Here is an 18,206-nt window from a genome sequence, read left to right as displayed (position 1 = left end):
AACCACCTTACTATTGTTTCATGTGTGTGTGTTAGCATCCATATATAGAAAAGTGGATGTTAAATGGTGTGTGTGTGTGTGTGTGGTGCTAAATTTGATGTTAGAAATTTAAAAAAAAAATGTATTTGCATCTAATTACTCTTTGCTGAACTCTGGTTACTCTATTGATTCCTAAAATATTGGGCTTAGATGACATTGATTAACCACTTCTTATGAGGTCCACCTGGAGCTGCTCCATAATCATAATAATCCTTTCTGCTCTAGGTACAAAAGGTGTGACATGTTTTAGGGAAGGTGGGGGCTAGTTGCTTGCATCAACTCCAGTGCACAACAGGTGCTTATTTCATTGACCCTGAAAGACAAAGTTGACGGTGACAGAATTTTGAACTCCTGAAGTAAAGCTGGATGAAACACTGCCAAGCATTTTCGTCCAACTGTTTTCTGCCACAACCGTTTCACTTGTTTTAGCAGTTAATTTGGCTGAATGGAGCAAGCACAGTTGAAATACTTTGTCACTGTAAGATTTCAACTTTCACCCTCTGCTCAATTAACCAGTTTTGTCTTCTCTCGGCCAAATGCTCTGCATTTATTTCACAAACATCTGCTGTTTATAGCATAATCCATTAAGTATTCACTAAGTTGATAGTGGGGGGGGGGTAAAAAAGATGAATGGTTTAAATAGTTGAAGGAGTGAGTTGCAGGTGGATTGCTTTTAAAGTGTTCCCTTCTATTCATCTCATTAAGACCAGATCCAAAAATAATCAACTTTCTATTCAACCATCCTCTCTGCTCACAGTGTAGGGTTTCTGGCCTTGGTTGCTTGTGGCGTTCTTGTCTCTCTTGACACGGGATTCTCAAGTTAAAGAAAGCTCTATAGAATTTAGTATTGCTATTGCTGACAGAAATAACAGCTTTCAGTGAAATCTATGTTTCTCTTACAGTGTTGGGGTATCGTTTGTCTTTTAGTACTTCCCATTATATTTTAGAGTTGATTCAGTCAATTCTTCCTACCTTTTCCGGATATTCTCACCTAATTCTCAATAGAAGAAACTGATGCAAGCAAGTGTTTGTATTGGTTTCATCCATCATAATATCAGTTGAGGAAGCTTCTGTCCAGAAAATGTCATAATCATGATCTTATTACTTATCAAATATTGAAAATTATAGTGTTGTTGTCAGCAGGCAAGTCTCTCTACAATTATAAATTGGTCTGTTATTGCTATAGGAAATATATTCTGCTGTGTTCGTCTTTTAATGCTGTAAATTGATGTCCACTGCTCTGCCTTCCGTTACCTTCTAAAAGTATGTTTTAAAGTTAGTTCCCATCACTATCCAACTATCCGGTCCCTCTCTGCAGGGACACCGAGTCAATCTAGAGAGACAATACAATGTGTATCGCCTATTTACAAGAAGGACAACCTTTCTTGGCCACAAGCAAGTATAGTTTCTGTAGAGTTAGATCCATCACAGATTTGCTCTCCTTTCTCATGCATCAATAATTTCTCAGTTTTGTGGTGAACATCAGTTAAAGCAATGTTGTCTCTTTAGAGACCAACAAAATCGTTTTCCTTGTGTCTACTTTGTCAAATCAAGAACTTAACTGGGAAATTCTCAAAGTCCTCTTTACACTCATTCAGTTCCCACAAAATGGCCATTGTGTTACCCGAGCACTTCTTTGTGTGTATATCAATGTTTCTAATCTCTCTCTCTCTCTCTCTCTCTCTCTCTCTTACAAATGATATTAACCTTCATTTGTTCAATCTTCCCAAATCTGTCATCTACATGAAATCAAAACCCCTCTCAACCTGTCCTGTTTCTGCCAATTAGTGACACAGAGCACCAAACCTTCTTCAGCAGTTTTTTTACTCTCTTTTCTCTGTTAGATCAAAGCCCTTACTGTTACAATTGCTTCACCTCACAATCTTACATAGAACATTGTCAAAACAATTCCAGAAAGACTGCAGCTCTGTTCAATAGCTCGTCTAAAACTTATGTTCACATCCTCCTCACATGTCTACACACTGCTGCCACTACACATGCACGCACACACAGACACACACACACACAGACACACACCCATTCAAAGAAGGTTATTCAGCTACTTGGTTAAAAACTCACGAGATCACAGGCATACCATTCCTTTCCCCATCTCCCCAACCCCCTACAACAACAACAGTCTCTGCTCCTCTGAGTACCAGCTCCACTTGTTACTGCTTCTATTAATCTCAGTACTAAATGCTTTACCCAATTCTTCCTACCACAAACAACCCAAAATATATTTTGCAGCCCTACAAATGTTCAAAGTGTATCAATATCACAAATCTGGGACGGCCTACAATGGTTATTAGCATCTTGTTCCAAATCTTGTAGAATTCATTTCAAACATCACAACAATGGCCACTGACATATTTCTATTCAAACCACTGGCCAAGTCCATTATACAGTGTTATTGGAACAACTCTACCTTGTATGTACTTTAGGATTAACTTAGTTTATTTATAACACATTGTTTGAGGTTGAAGTGCAAATGATGTCAAAATCTGTTAGAATGTTGTGCAGCAATCTCAAAGGTTTTTGCAGATTTCCTTGTGGAATCTTGTAAATTCCATCTTTTTTTTGTGAAAGACTTGTTTTCCATTGGGTTGAGAATTTGGCTGAAGTACATTCTGTATTGATAGAGAATTGTCTTGAGCAATTTTCATTACAGGCTGTGGCAGGTGATAAAGGGATCTTCATGGAACTAATGTTTTGCAGTCTTTTTTGCTGTGTTATTATCATGATTCAGACGGGTTCATTTCGTATTAAAATGTTTATCAGTCTGTAAAATGGGGCCTTTTTTTTTGTAATATATTGTTCAGATACTTCAACTATTTGATATATCATAGTTTTCAGTAATTTACAAAATAGTTTAGTTGACAATAAAATAGCAGCCAACATAAAGTATAAATTTCTTACCTTTTTATAAAACCTTGTTTTTTTTTTATAAAGCAAGGTGGAGCAGCTTCAGTGCACACAGTTGGGAATATTTATTAAGCTATACTCATCTTGGCTTTAAATAGCAAATGTATGTGTGTATATATATATATATATATATATATATATAATAATAATAATAATAATAATTGTGTACAGTGCTCAGGTGCACTACAACTCATCTAAAGTGTATATATAATCAGGTGAAGTTTCGGCGGATTTCGGAAAGCATGAGGCCTTAAAGGATGCAGTGTCATGGCAGTCAACAACTGACGCAGGCAGTTTATTCCATGCTTCAGCAACTCTGAGCGTGAAAAAATGTTTCCGAAAGTCATATATATATATATATGTAAGAGACACACACACTTATGTATTCTAACAGCCTCGTCATATTTAGTGACAATTATAGTCTTCTCTCTTGATAACACATTGTCTATTCCTATCGATATTAATTAATTAATTATGTGTTTGTGTGTCTGTGATCGTCCCCCACCTCCAACATCGCTTGATAACCGATGCTGGTGTGTTTACATCCCCGTAACTTAGTGGTTCGGCAAAAGAGACCGATAGAATAAGTACTAGGCTTACAAAGAATGAGTCCTGGGGGTCGGTGTCTTCGACTAAAGGCGGTGCTCCAGCATGGCCACAGTCAAATGACTGAAACAAGTAAAAGAGTAAATGATGTATTGCAAGGGACGTAACTTTTACAACAATTTAAGTTACCTCCCTTAGTGGAATGCTGAAACAGAATTATCTGAAAGGAAAATGCCTCTTTGTGACACTGAGCTCTCTCCTCCTCTGTTGCTCTATTGTAACACCAGATGGTATGTAACATTATAGAAATTAGTTTCCATAGCACGAGAAACATTTGTTTCGGTGGGAGTTGGGTAATGTTAAATTTTGGCTGAAATACGATCTGTGTCCTAGTTTTACAAAGTTAATATATATTTTGTTATTTGTAGATATAACAATCTATTTAGCCTAATAGGATTTGGGTGAGGGCATAAATGGTATGCCACCTGCCTTGCTGTGTGCATTTGAGCATGGATATTTAATGCAACATGTTTAATGTAGTGTATCTATGGATGGCACATGGTTTAGTGGTTAGGATGTTGGTTTCATGGTTGTAAGGTGGTAGGTTTGATCTCAGGACCAAGGCACTTAATTGCTCCTCTGCAACCAAGTCCCAGCCAAGGGCTGATGGCGCTGTCTTTCGCTCTGCGCTTGCTTTTATGTTCTGCTAATCAACAGGGTCAGTGCTGAGAGGCTGTGTTGTCTGCTTTTGAGTGCAGAAGCATCTATAAAAGATAACGAAAGGGTGAAAGTGTGGGTTTTACTGCCAGGTCATACTTGCTTGCAGGTGATGGCTAGGTTTAAGCTTTTTAATGGATGGTGAGTGGTGTGTCTGCAGGTGGACATGTGGTGCAAACTAATTTAGTGGGTCTCTGCGAACAGGTGCAGTTTACTGTGTGTCTATATGTGAACTCCTACGCTTAATGTGTATGTATATGGATATATACAGTTAATGTAGTGTGTCTGTATATGTGAACATACACAGTTTACAACTAAACATATTAAGTTTTCCACTCAAAGTTTTTAGTGTGAAGGGAGAGGCTGCACACTTGTATACTGTCCAAAAGTGACGAGGTGGACTTGTGGCTTTTCTCACTGGTTCTAGAACCAGAAAGTAGGATAGTCTGCTAAAATACTTTAGATTTTTAGTTTAGTGATCAGAATTCATATTCTGCTGGAGTCAGCATCTCTGAGATTAATAAATTAATTAATTTTAAGAATGTGGGATGTTAATTAATTAACATATTATTAACATATTCTATTTCTGGTTTTGTATCAATTACCTTTTAGACAAAAATGAATGTTCTACTTAAAGAAACATATAATAAATATTAATCACTGTGTGTGTAATAGTTATAAACATAACTTTGGTAATTCATAGTTGAGCCATTTCATTTTGAGAATTATCCAATCTGATATTTTCTGTCAGTTGTAATTATTGATTTTCAGTTTTAGTAGCAGAATGGTTTGGTATGTCTCTGGATCTCTCGAAATATTAGGGGTGTTTAAGGCAGTGCAAGCTGGACAAAATGCTTAAGAGCATTTCATCTGTCTTTATGTTGTCAGTTCAAATTCTGCCAAGGGCAGCTTTGCCTTTCATCTTTTTGGGGTCAATGAAATAAGAACCAGTTCAGTACTGGGGCTGATGTAATCGACTTGCCCTGTCATCATCATCATCATCGTTTAACGTCCACTTTCCATGCTGGCATGGGTTGGATGGTTTGACTGAGGATTGGCATGCTAGGAGGCTGCGCCAGACTCCAATCTGATCTGGCAAGGTTTCTAAAGCTGGATGCCCTTCTTCCTAATGCCAACCACTCCGAGAGTGTAGTGGGTGCTTTTTATGTGCCACTGGCATGGGGGCCAATCGGGTAGCACTGGCACGGGAGCCAATCATGTGGCACTAGCATTGGCTATGACTACAATTTCGCTTGACTCAACCTGTCTTCTCAAGCACAGCATATTGCCTGACTAATTATGTGACACTGACATCGGGCACGGCTAAGATATCACTTGACCTGATGGGTCTTCTCAAGCACAGCATATCTCCAGAGGTCTCGGTTGCTTGTCATTGCCTCTGTGAGGCCCATCGTTTGAAGATCGTGCTTCACCACCTCATTCCACATCTTCCTGGGTTTACTTCTACAGGTTCCTTCCATTGTTAGGGTGTAACACTTCTTCACACAACTGTCATCATCCATACGTAACACATGACCATACCAGTGCAGCCGTCTCTCTTGCACAACACATCTGATGCTTCTTATGCCCAACTTTTCTCTCAGGGCACTCACACTCTGTCGTGTATGCACACTGACATTACACATCCAGTGGAGCATACTAGCTTCATTCCTTGCAAGCCTACACATGTCCTCAGCACTCAACCCATGTATCGCTGCCATGTAGCATGGCTGTTTGCACACAGGCCTCATCACCCACCCAAAATTGCTGTCCTTGTGCCAGAATTTGAAACCAATATTATTTTGAACTTATCATTTCAGTATAGCTGATGTGATTAGAAATTATAGATTTTTCAAGTTGGTAAAATCTTTTTCTAGTGTTGGTGAAAGTGGGTTATTTCCATAGTAATTCATTTGGGGAGAATGTTGTCAGTGATGTGAATATCCTCATTGCTTTACATCACTTGCTATGCTGACACGGGTCGGATGTTTTGACAAGATCCAATGTGTCAGAGGATCAGGTCTTGCTTGAGTATTTCATGTTTTGCATCGTTTCTCCAGCTGGGTGTCCCTTCACAATCCCATCCACTTTACAGAGTGTGGTGGCTCAAGTGCTAGCGGGGTGGTGATGCTGGTTGGTAGTAATACAGGGTGTTGACTGGCAGGACTGAAGCTCAATGTGGCATGTAGTAAGAGGTTCTGCTTTAGTTTCTGACAGCAACAAAACAATGTAGTAGATAGGAGAGTGATGGAGGGATGGGTGATAGGAGGAGGGACCCTGTTGTTTGAGGGAAGAGAATGAAACGAGGAACGAGGTTTGTAGACTTGTCAGAGACTTGGTTGTGTGTGGACACTTTAGGCTTTGAAAGGGTCAGAAGTTGTTTTGATTGAAATGGAATGTTTGTGTTTCTCTGTGTTGAAGATTAAATACAGATGATAGGTAGGTTGGATAATAATAATAATAATAATAATAATGATGATGATGTTGATGATGGTATTGTGTGTCAGGAAGACACTAGGCAAGAAATGGAAACAATTGAAAGGAGAAGACATAAAATGCAATTAAAGTAATAATGATGTTAGCAAGAGACAGAAGTTTTAATTTGATGATAAATAGATGGACGATTATTATTAAAATACTATTTCTAGTCTCTAACCTATAGTTTAGTTACCTACCAATATTATTAATACTAAAATACTGATCAAGTCCATCAATATATTAGAAATTAGTGGAGCCATGAAATGTGGAAGGTGAAAAAAAAAGAAAAAATCTGTAAAAATAGTTTTTGTTGATTTTGTAATGTTTTTTTTTTTAATTTTAAATGTATTATTTTATTGTTTTTCTTAACACCTCTTTCATTTATAACAATATTCTTTTGTCAATATTGTCCTTTAGATGGTTTGAATTCTGCTTAGAGCATGTTTTGAAATCGATATAAATATACACAAATCAAAATATTTATTTACAGTCTTTTTTAAAAAAAGAATATTGTTTCCATGTTCCATTTTTGTTGCATTATCAAATGACATTTTTAGCAGCATTTTTAGCTGTTGATGACATTTTACCATTCCAGGAGAAATATGTCTTTTAGTTTAAGTAAAACTGAATGGATGTTAAAAACATATAATAAAACGGTTAGAGTTGTTTAGTGTTGGTTTGGGTGTGGCAAGGGGGATCTTATTGAAGAGAGACACCAAACTCTCTGCTGTCTTCTTTTCTGGTTTTAAACTCAACTGCAACTAGTTTTATCTCTCAAACAAGATATAGAAACGATTATGCTACCACAGATTGTAGCTTTTTAACAAACTGGAAGCCTAAATATTTTCCTAGAGTTTTACTTGAACTACCTTCCATTTCTTTTATTTGTTTTTTAATGTATATATTGAGATGAGATTTGAACTTGGAAATTTTCCTTTTAATGCAGAATTTTGATTGTTGATTATAAATCTATTTTTTTTCCATGTCAGCCTGGCTAGACATATTGTTGTTTTCCATTTGGATGCCCTTTCCATTGCTAACCCATGTCTCTTTCTCAATTCTCTCATTAATAAATATTCTGCTTTTTTCTTTAAATACAAACAAACTGAAGAATTTAAAAGACCAAGAATAGTTGTGTGCCTTTGCTTCCGTTCCTTTGTAAGGCCAATGTACAAACTTGTCTCTGCTATTCTGACGCAGCCTCATAAAAAACTGAAAAAAAATCAGACACAGACACACAAAAAAAAATTCTCAAACGAATTCCCTTTTAAAACTGGAAATAAATGTAAAACTGTTCCCCCCCCCCCCAATATTTCAAACTTCTTTTTATTGTTCAAAGTCTTGGCATTCATCATTCCGAGTTTTCACTTTTCAAGAGTTCAATATTCTGATTTCTTTTTTTTTTCCTGCTCATTTGAAATCCTGCTTTGTCAGGTTTTTGCATCTGATGTTCTGCCCCAAACCTGTATGTGATACACACACACACACGCACGCATAGCCATACATATATGTGGGTGTGGGTGAATACTATTCCGCGTGTCATCATTTAATGTTCTCTTCATTTTCAATCTGAGGATGATGACGGGGGAAAAGGGCATTCAGACATGAAGAACCCTGCTTTAACAAGCTTCATCCAATCCACACCATGGGAACCGAAATGAACAAACAACAGAAAAGTGTAGGGAAGGCATTGAGGAGCTGAGAAAACACTGTGGAGGACAACACATGCACACACAACCCATATCTGCATATATATATATATATCATCATATATATATATATATATATATCGCCATGGTAGATTGTTAGCCACTACACACATTTTTTTCTCTCCTTGTTTTTTTTCTGTGTCCCTTTCTGTAGAAGAGCGTAGGGTCGAAACGTAAAATACTTTTTCAATTCCTGAGCGTTATACTGATACATCTTTTTGTTTTGTACACCACCTGTCTTCGTCTTTTGTTTTCTCCCTATATATATATATATATATATATATATATATATAATGCACTGTTCCATGATAGAAAATTCAACAAAAAAAGTACTCCATCTGGTGAGAGTTAAATATTAGCTTTATATGTTGAGAAATATCTCCAAACATATCCTTAACATATGAAACTGTTAGTAACACTTGGACACATGTATTGTGTCCTGTGAATAAATATGAATACACACATGCATAGGTAGATGTGCAGACACACATTGCATGCATGTGCACATATTTGCAAGTCCAGCATGTATATGCATATCTACATTTCCCGTGTGTATATAATGGGGTTGAGATTATTTTGTTAGCAGTGTGAGTGTTCTGAGTCTTGCTTCTCACTCAACTGCATTCTCTGCTCTGCAACACTTTGGTAGGAACAAAGAATTCTCTCAGACGTACCATAAAGAAAGAATCCCTCTCTGTCAGGGGGGTCCTTTCTTATTTCTAAATACACATACGAATTCTGTATTCACCATCTCTTCACATAGAAAGTTAATGTACAAAACTGTAGAAATATTTTTTGTAAATAATCAATGAGAAGAAAGGGATCCATTCAGATTTAGTTAGAAACCTGTAAGATGAAATTCATGTTTGAGAAAAGCTATTATTTTTTTTATAACAAAATCTGATATGAAAGCTGTAAATATGTGGTTTACATTTCCAAGTGTTATCACAACTGAAACAAAATTAAAACTTGTATTTTTAATTAAGACTTGTATTGTTAATTAAGACTTGTATTGTTAAACAGTCAACAATGCTGACAGATGTTTTGTTTAGAAAATATCTTAACAAGGATCCTTTTTTACCTTTCAGGAAGAAGAACTCCGAGGAAATAGAGGCTTTACGTAAATTATTTTGTAATGAGGTGCGTATTTTTGGTGTTGGGAAATAATTTTGTTGGCAAGTTTAACTTTTAATATTGTTGTTATGGAAATGACAGAAATGTTTTGTTTTTTTAAAGTTGTTGGTTTCAACCTGACTGAGGTTGGATTTATTTCTTGTATTTTCCAAGGCTAATAAAATATGCAACAATGAATTAGTAACTTAATTAAATATTTTTGATATAATTAGGGGTAGTGATTAAAATAGCTTTGCTTTAATTCTGAGTTTAATTAAATCAATTTTTTTGTAGTTAGCAGATATGATTAAGCTTACGTAATTAGTGGGCTTCATTAAATTGACCCAATTCTCTGCAGATTTGTGGCTTTGTACTGCAGCCAGGGAGGTGGAATGGAAAAAGAATGTCTGATAAAATCATCATCATCATTGTTTAACGTCTGTTTTCCATGCTGGTATGGGTCGGACAGTTTGACAAGAGTTAGCAAGAGACGGAAGACTGTGCCAGGTCTTGTTCTTCTGCTCTGGCCTGGTTTGTACAACTGGATGCCATACACCAACCACTTTATACTGCCTAATACCAACCTCTTTACAGAGTGTATTGAGAGCCTTTTTTATGTGGCACCAGCCTTGTGATATTTGTTGGAATTCTTTACATGCTGAGTTCAAATCCTGTCAAACTCCACTTTACTCTTCATCCGTTTGGGTCAATAAAATAAAACCCAAATATTTCTGTTCTATTTTCAAATTGGACAGATCTGGCCTTTCACAGCAACCCTGCAATGTCGTCCTAAAGATAAACAATCACATCATGGAAATCCCAAAGCTACAAAATGATACATAATTAATTCCAAACAATTTGAAAGAGTGAATCTGGGATGAGAAAGCGTTAAAAACCATTGGTTCAATTCTCACCAGGGTTCACCCAAGGCATTTGACTGTGCTCTTCACATATTTGTATCATTGTTTTATTCTGTAAAGGCTTATCTGGGAAACTGACAGTTATTGCCATGTGTATAATACAGGTCTACTCCTAACAGGCTGTTGGTGGGTGATACAAGAGTTCTTTGAATTTCCAACTCATCCCCTCCATGCTGTTAAGGAAAATCGATGTAAACAAGACCTGTGATTTCACATCAAAGCAAGGAAAAAAAAAATGGATGTTAAAGGATGACATAACTCAGCATTCCTTAGTTTAGGTCTGTTTTGGTCATGCATTTCAATGTTTGGTATGGCTTCCACTGCAGCCGGGTGACTTATTTGCTTTAAAGTCCAGCTCATTAGCAGTCACCCATTTATAATGAAGTAAATATAATACAAAACTTCCCCAGTTGGTCATTTTTAATTTGTCCTTCGTTTGTTAACAAACTGTCCAACTAATGCCAATGTGGTGAATTAGAAGTAAAGTGATGTTGGTTGCCCCTGAAATATGTTGCCATGTAAACGTTGTTGTTGTTGTTGTTTTGTAGGTTTCTGAGGTCGATTGCCGGCAAGCCCTGGAAGAGACCAAATGGAACATACAGAGTGCCATAAAGTATATCAAGTTAAAGCAGCTGATAAGTACTGGCTTGGCTGATGTGAATCGCTGCAAAGAGGCTCTGTTGAAATGCAACTGGGATGTAGAGCAAGCTGCTGACCATCTCCTTGTTCATCCAAAAGACAGCCCAGAATGTGTGGACGTCTAAACTCTCACACCTTCAATATATTCTCAAAATGTTAAAAACAAAACAAATGCAACAAGAGAAATCTCATAAACACTAACTTAACGAATCCTGTGACTTTGCTACACAAATGAACAAAAACAAAAACAAAAAAACATCTGACTTTTATTTTATTTTCTTTTTCTGCAGACATTTTATATTGGAATTTCTGCTTCCATTCTTTGCACCCTTCTGTAATAATTTTTCCTTTTGAGGTTTTATATATATATATATATATATATATATATATATATTTATTTCACTTGCAACAGGTATGTTTTGCATTGCAGTTAAACCACCACAGTCCTTGTAGCTTCTCCCCCCCCTCTTCGATATTCTCTGGCTGCCTCAGCCAGAAGACATCCTTGTAGATTGTCCCCCTAAGCCTGTTGCCATCAACAATTCCAACTCCTTCAACTCAACTTGTATAATAGTGCAAAAACCCTGAAACTACCAAATTTCAAATATCGCAAGTAATGCTTTGTCTTTGTGATTTTCTTTCTTTCTTTCTTTACAACATTTTCAGAAAGTGTTACTCTGCATGCAAGCAAATATCAAAGAAGTAGAGGAATGGGTGGAAAGGATTCGTCTGTGCGTGTGTGTGTGTGCGTGTGTGTGCGTGCGTGTGCGTGCGTGCGTGTGTGTGTGTGTGTGTGTGTGTGTGTGTGCTTCTGTGTGAGAGTCAAAACTTTTCACTGCACAAATCTAGTAATTTTAAAGAATTACAGTGAAGAAGAAGCAAAATATCTTTGGTTATTCTTTGTAATATAATTGTGTGTGTGTATACATGCTTACATATGCATGTGTTCATATATATACACACACACACACGTGTGTATATAAATGTGTGTGTATATATGTGTGTATATACATACATGATTATACACACACACTTATAAATTCATATATATATATATATATAGACTGCTCCCTTTTAAATTGAGTCATTAATGATATCCGCCAGCTTTTTTTCTGTTTAAAAAAAAAAGATACAAACATTTCTGTTTGGATTTTCAAGGCATGAAATGTAGAAGAATTGTGACTAAAACTGTATGTCTCTGGCACCATTCTGACACCCACCCGCTTCTACATATTGCGTGTGGGTGCATTACAGAGCATTATGTGAGTTTGGTTCCTGTGATGGTTTTTCCTTTGGTCGACTATTATGGTTAGAATTGTCTTCAGTCAATATATTCTGTCGACCTCAGCTCCTGAGCTTGTTCTCTGTTCTCTCAACTCTTTCCGTTCCTTATTTCCATCAATATTCTTTGAGTTCTCTATGAAATTGTTGTAAATATTTCTTCATCTTTGATTCTTCTGTCTTGGAACTTCCAAACTGTCTGCTGCCTATTCTTGTCGTTTCTTTGGACACTCCACTGTCATGTGTCAGTATGACTAATGGTTAACTGTTGTTATGTTATATTTGTTCTTGGTTCGTTAATCTTTTATCAGTTGAATGATTATGAGTTAACCCTACATAACTCTTCAACATTGTTAATTAGTGTAAATTATCAATTAAGTCCTGGCCTTGATTACTTGACTCTCCCCTCACTCTCACAACCACCTGCCTGGCCCTGTGCCTATGGCACTGGACTGGCAGAGTTGTTAGAGATGAAATGCTTTCTGCTATTTATCCTGGCATTTCACATTTAGAGTTCCAATCTTGTTGAGGTCACCTTTGCTTTTCATTCTTTAGGGGGCAATAGAATAAATATATTGGTTGAGTACTAAGTGTCAGTATGTCTCCTCTCCTTAGGTAACTGACTGTGGACCTAATTTAGAGACCAATAGGATAAAAGTTGTTCAATTGGTAGAATCAGTGGAGCATCAAACATAATACTTTGTGCCACTTCTTTCAGCTCTTCTGAGTTTGAATTCTGCCCAAGAAAGCAAAGGTTTGAACATAGTGTTGTGAAGAAAAAAAAAATGTTTCAAATGCTACAACAATGCATTTATAACACAAACAATGGCCTACAATAAACTGTTGGAATTTAACCATCCATAATCTGATATGATATTTCGGAATACAAATTCACTGCTAGTGACTCCATCAATTCCTAGGGATATCTGAGGAAGGAATTTGTATTCCGAAATATCATATCAGACTATGGATGGTTAAATTACAACAGTTTATTGTAGGCCATTGTTTGTGTTATAAATGCATTGTTGTAGCATTTGAAACATTTTATTCTTTACAAACAATCCACAATGCTTCAAGCAAACTACAATACTCTTGCAGTGTTGTGATTTTTGCTTTCCAGCATTTTAGGTTTTATAAAATATAGTAACTGCTGAGGATGATTGAATGAACTCCTCCACATTTCTTTGTGCTTAAATTAAAGGCAGTAATTAAATATGCTAATATATAATAATTAATGACAGTGCTGTAATGCTAATATATGATAATGACAGAGCTGGTGCTGTAATGGGGCAGTCGGTTTTGAATGAACGACTCGGTTATAGTCTTTGTTGGAACTATTTAAAATGGTTAATCGCACAAACATTGCAACATCCGCAGCCACTTGGAATTTGGCAATTCTCGTCTCCCCTTATTTTATGTCTAGTAATAATAATAATAATAATGATAATGATAATTTCTTTATTTACAACTATGGGTTTGCAAAATAAAAAGCCAAAAAAACCATTGGGGATTGTACAGGACAATACAGTGTGGGGTTACACAAATAGAAGCGTGTAATAATGATAATCTTAATAATAATGATAATCTTAATAATAATGATAATGATAATCTTAATAATAATGATAATGATAATCTTAATAATAGTGGTGGTATTAGATGTTAGTGTTTTTGTTGATCTGTTAGTGATGTTTGTGTTATTTGTCGATGCTCCTTGACCGTTCTCTCTACAGAAGGGTCCAAACCTTCTACAAACTCGGCTGCTGCTTCTTCTCTCCGTCTTCATCGATGATGTTGTCTCAGTTGATTCTGAGAGAAGAAAAGTAGAATGGGCGCCATTTTTGCAACTAATTTGAAAATATAGGATTAATTCTTAGGACTCCATTAAAAAGGGTTTCTTTTTAAGTCTTAAAAAAATACCCAACTTAATTTATTAACAAAAAGGTTTTCATTATATTTTTATAATTTCCCTGTCATTTCTAGCTTTTTTTGAAGACCTTGAAACAATTTAACAAATCTTACTCTTGAGTTCTCTCCCTTCCATTGGTGAAAGTTAAAATCTTTCATTAGTCACCTCTTCCATAACAAGTTAATTAACAGTGAGGGTTCCCTTATTTTTTAAATTTCATTATCCACTTAATGAAATTTTATTTTGAGGACAAAAACTGTACAATTGCGGCAAAGACAATAACATAATTAGTCATTGAACAAAAGTAAAGGTTTTGGATGTGAAACCAAAAGTTATTCTTCTGCTGGTTTTCAGATCATTTTATTTAATGATATTTCTCGAGTTTGATTCCCAGGCCAGGCTTTGAATTTATGTCTTCATATATAATTTTTGTTATTTTCAAATGAAAAGCAACTCTATAAACATCAATCTCCAAATGATAAATATTTACTTAGAGACTCATTGACATCAAAACTCAGTTGTGCTCCCACTTTACAACTGAATTATTTATTTTGGTGATGAAACCATTTCAAGTCCAATTGTTTTTTGTTTATTCTGTTTCCAGGCAGTGGACTTGCAGAGTCTGTTGGGAATCAGACTTAATATTTCATCTGTCTCTCTTTAATGTTAGGAGTTCCAATTTCACTAGTTTGACTTTGAGGTTTCTGGACTTCATAAGTTTCAGTCATGTACTTGGGTTGATGTTTTTTCTCTCGTCCAAATTAGAAAGTTTGTGCCTCTGTTAGAAGTCATTATTATTATTATTATTATTATTATTATTATTACAATGGTGAGTTGGCATAAAAAATCGAGAGGGGTGTGTTCTTTTGCAACACAGCATTTAGTTTCGTCCTTCTAACTGCTGTGTTCAAATGCCACCCAAGTTAATGTTGCTCTTCGCCACTCGGAGATCAACAAAACAAACATTAGTTATGGGATAAGGCCAATGCAAGATGTCAATTAATTTGTGTTGTTTCTAATAAATTCTTGTTCGTTATGGCTGTTAATTCCATCTTAATAATGTTTTGTCTTCTTTGAGTGGAATTAATGAAAGATTGCAGTCCTTATTCACTGCCGAAACAGAAAAAAAGTAGTTTTTATATCAACACATCTTAATCATTAATATGATTATTTTGTTTTTCCAAAACTAACGATGGGTCCTTTTGTCGTGGAGCAGAATTCCTGCTTTCAGTTTAGTCATGGTTTGTTTATGGCAAATGGTATTGAATGTATAATTCATATTGGGTATTTTAATTAATTAGTGAGGTAAATTGAAACATGTATGCATTAGTGGATTCATTCATGCATACACTTGCCTGTTAGCTATATATATATACATACATATATGTATATATATGCATATATATATATATACATATGTATATAGCTGCCTCTGTGTGATGATTTAACTTTAAAGTACAATTACTTCTACAATATCTGATCCGATGATGGATTTGACGTCTTGATCCAAAAGGTTGAAGAAAACAAACAAAAAGTTTAGAAACCAAACTGAGACATCTTGGAGGAGAGCCTGATATTTTTTATTCTGGATTCAGTGAGGCAAAAATGGACAGCTTTTTTTTTTTCCCCCTTTTTTTCTTTTGGTGGAACTGTCTGGAAAATACTCTTATTTATTTTATAATATTCTGTGTACAGTGTTTTGTTGTTCAACAAATGCCATCTCTTCTTTGATCCACATTATATCCTTCTTGCTTTGTCGTTTTTGAAATCTGTTATTTAGCAGCCATGTTGGTCATCTATTTAACACTCATGTTCCAGAGGTGGCCACCACCATCCCATCTCTCTTTTATTTATATATAATTATATATATATATTTTTTTTTAAACAATAAGTGACCAAACCTTTTTTGATTGGACCAAATAGTTTGATGTGTTTCGAGAAGTCAGAAATACCTTCAATTATACCAAATCTATATTTGCCCTCCCCCCCCTCTCCTCATTCTTTTTTTTTTTTCTTCTTTCATATAATCGATCCAGCAGATGATATCTATGCATGTTCTGCTGGAGTCACAACAACAACAACAAACAATCTAAAAGAAGACATGAAAGGACAACAAGAATTGCTGCTAGATTTACCGTTCTCTGTAGAACCACCACCACCACCACCACCACCATTACTACTATTACATTATCCTAGCAGTGGATGCATGTCTACCCCCCTCCACAAAAAAAGAAAAAAAAATCTAGCCTTTCATAATAATTTCTTATGATAAAAATGCTTTTTGTTTTCTTCCGAGAGAAGAGGAAAAAACCTCTGCAAGGAAAAAGACATTTCAAAAGAAGAGAATAAAACAGTTTAAACCATAAATGTTGAGTAAAATTACAAATGGGAAGGAAAAGGCTTAAAAATATGACAAAAACAACAACAAAAGACTTAAAAGACAAGCAGTTTTTTTCCATAAATAAAGAGAAAATTGATATTTATTCTTTGTTGTTCTTTTAGCTCTGCTCTTCCCTCCCTCCCTGTCTGTCTGTCTGTCCGTACGTATATACATACATACATACAATCTCGATCTCTCTTTTTCTCTCTCCATTCATTCATCCACATTGACTCTTTTCTTCAGAAATCCAACCTTATCTCCAAGACAAACTGCTGTCTCTGGAACTGTCCAAGAACAGAGCAATCAATATACACAGTGCAGCTCCAAAAGGAAATAAGACCGAATTCTTCCGGTTCTCTCAACAGTTTGTACCTGTAATATATTGATTGGTTTCTTACCAAGGGAAATCATGCAAGAACTCCTTATAAGACTGAAACATGCCTTCAGTTATCTCCTGTTTTTGCTGACATCAGTTGAAATTAATATTAATCATTGAGTTCCACATAGGTATTATTAATCACATTTTTGTTTTCCTTACGTTAATTAAGAAGGCATTAACTTCTGATTAACAACTGGTTTAATTTGTTGGCACAATGCTATGTTCATATATAGATTCACATATGTATTCATACCTGTATGCATGAGAGGGTGCTGAGAGGTTCTTGGCTTTAGGAGTATCAGGAAAGGGGCCTGGTCGGAGGCCCAACTTTCTGAGTTCTTTCACAGGGCCTAGAAAAACCGAAGGACCAGTGCAATAAGTGTGTGAATCTGAGAGTGGAGTATATTCAATGAAATCATAACGAACGGATCCTCCTGCATTTTCTTTTACCCAAAGCCAGGAACTTTTCAGCCCCCCCCTCGTGTGTATGTATCAATCAATCAATCGCTCAATCAATCACTCAATCAATCACTCAATCAATCAACATGTTTGCATATAAATACAAATCTGAACGAGTCTGCCGTTCTATATTCGTGGATTATATTTTCATTTTTTGCTTTCAGTCATGCTGGTGCACCATTTTGAAGACTATCAGCCAAATGAATTGACCCCCCAGTATTTCTTTTTGAAGCCTGGTACCACTGAACTGCTAACTTACTGGGGGACATAAACACACCAACACTGGTGATGAGGGAGAAATGCAGACATACATGAGGGACTCCTTTCAGTTTGTCAACGAAAGGCTTTGGTGAGCCTGAGGCATTTAGTAGAAGACCCTTGCCCAAGGTGCCATGCAATGGGATTGACCCGTGGAAGCCTGTTGCTGGGAATCAAGCTTCTTGCCCCCACAGCCAAGCTGTTTGGTTTGGAGAGAGGGGGCGGGGGGGGGTTCTTTATTGTTCTGCAACAAAGAGAGAAAAGGTAAAGCTGACGTCTCTGCACGATTTGGATGCAAAGAGCTAAAAGACCCGGAACCAGTCTCTGGAGGCATTTATCTGACCACTGCCCACCACTGTGCCATGTCTCCATTCTGGTGCTTCCCATAATGCATTGTGCTCCTGAATCCATCTCTGCAACAACAGCAATCACTTGATCTGTTAGAAACAGCAGCCAAATC

General features: G+C 36.2%; 1 protein-coding gene across 13 annotated transcripts in view; it reads left to right on the top strand.

Annotated features, from left to right (window-relative positions):
- LOC115217963 (activated Cdc42 kinase-like) overlaps nt 1-16,749 on the top strand; it is a 334,743-nt gene extending 317,994 nt beyond the window's left edge. For 12 of the 13 annotated variants that reach the window (XM_036507901.1, XM_036507900.1, XM_036507902.1 and 9 more), the window contains 2 exons: nt 9,500-9,551; nt 10,993-16,749. In XM_036507901.1, the coding sequence (XP_036363794.1) occupies nt 9,500-9,551; nt 10,993-11,208 (268 nt within the window). In that variant the 3' untranslated portion in view covers nt 11,209-16,749. The remainder of the gene's footprint in view (nt 1-9,499; nt 9,552-10,992) is intronic. The other variant, XM_036507905.1, reaches the window with a different exon arrangement.
- The last annotated feature ends 1,457 nt before the right edge of the window (nt 16,750-18,206 follow it).

The sequence above is a fragment of the Octopus sinensis genome, linkage group LG12 (assembly GCF_006345805.1).
Source record: "Octopus sinensis linkage group LG12, ASM634580v1, whole genome shotgun sequence".
Lineage (NCBI taxonomy): Eukaryota > Metazoa > Mollusca > Cephalopoda > Octopoda > Octopodidae > Octopus > Octopus sinensis.
Note: the sequence above shows the minus strand (reverse complement) of the source record. Positions and strands in the feature narration are given on the sequence as shown.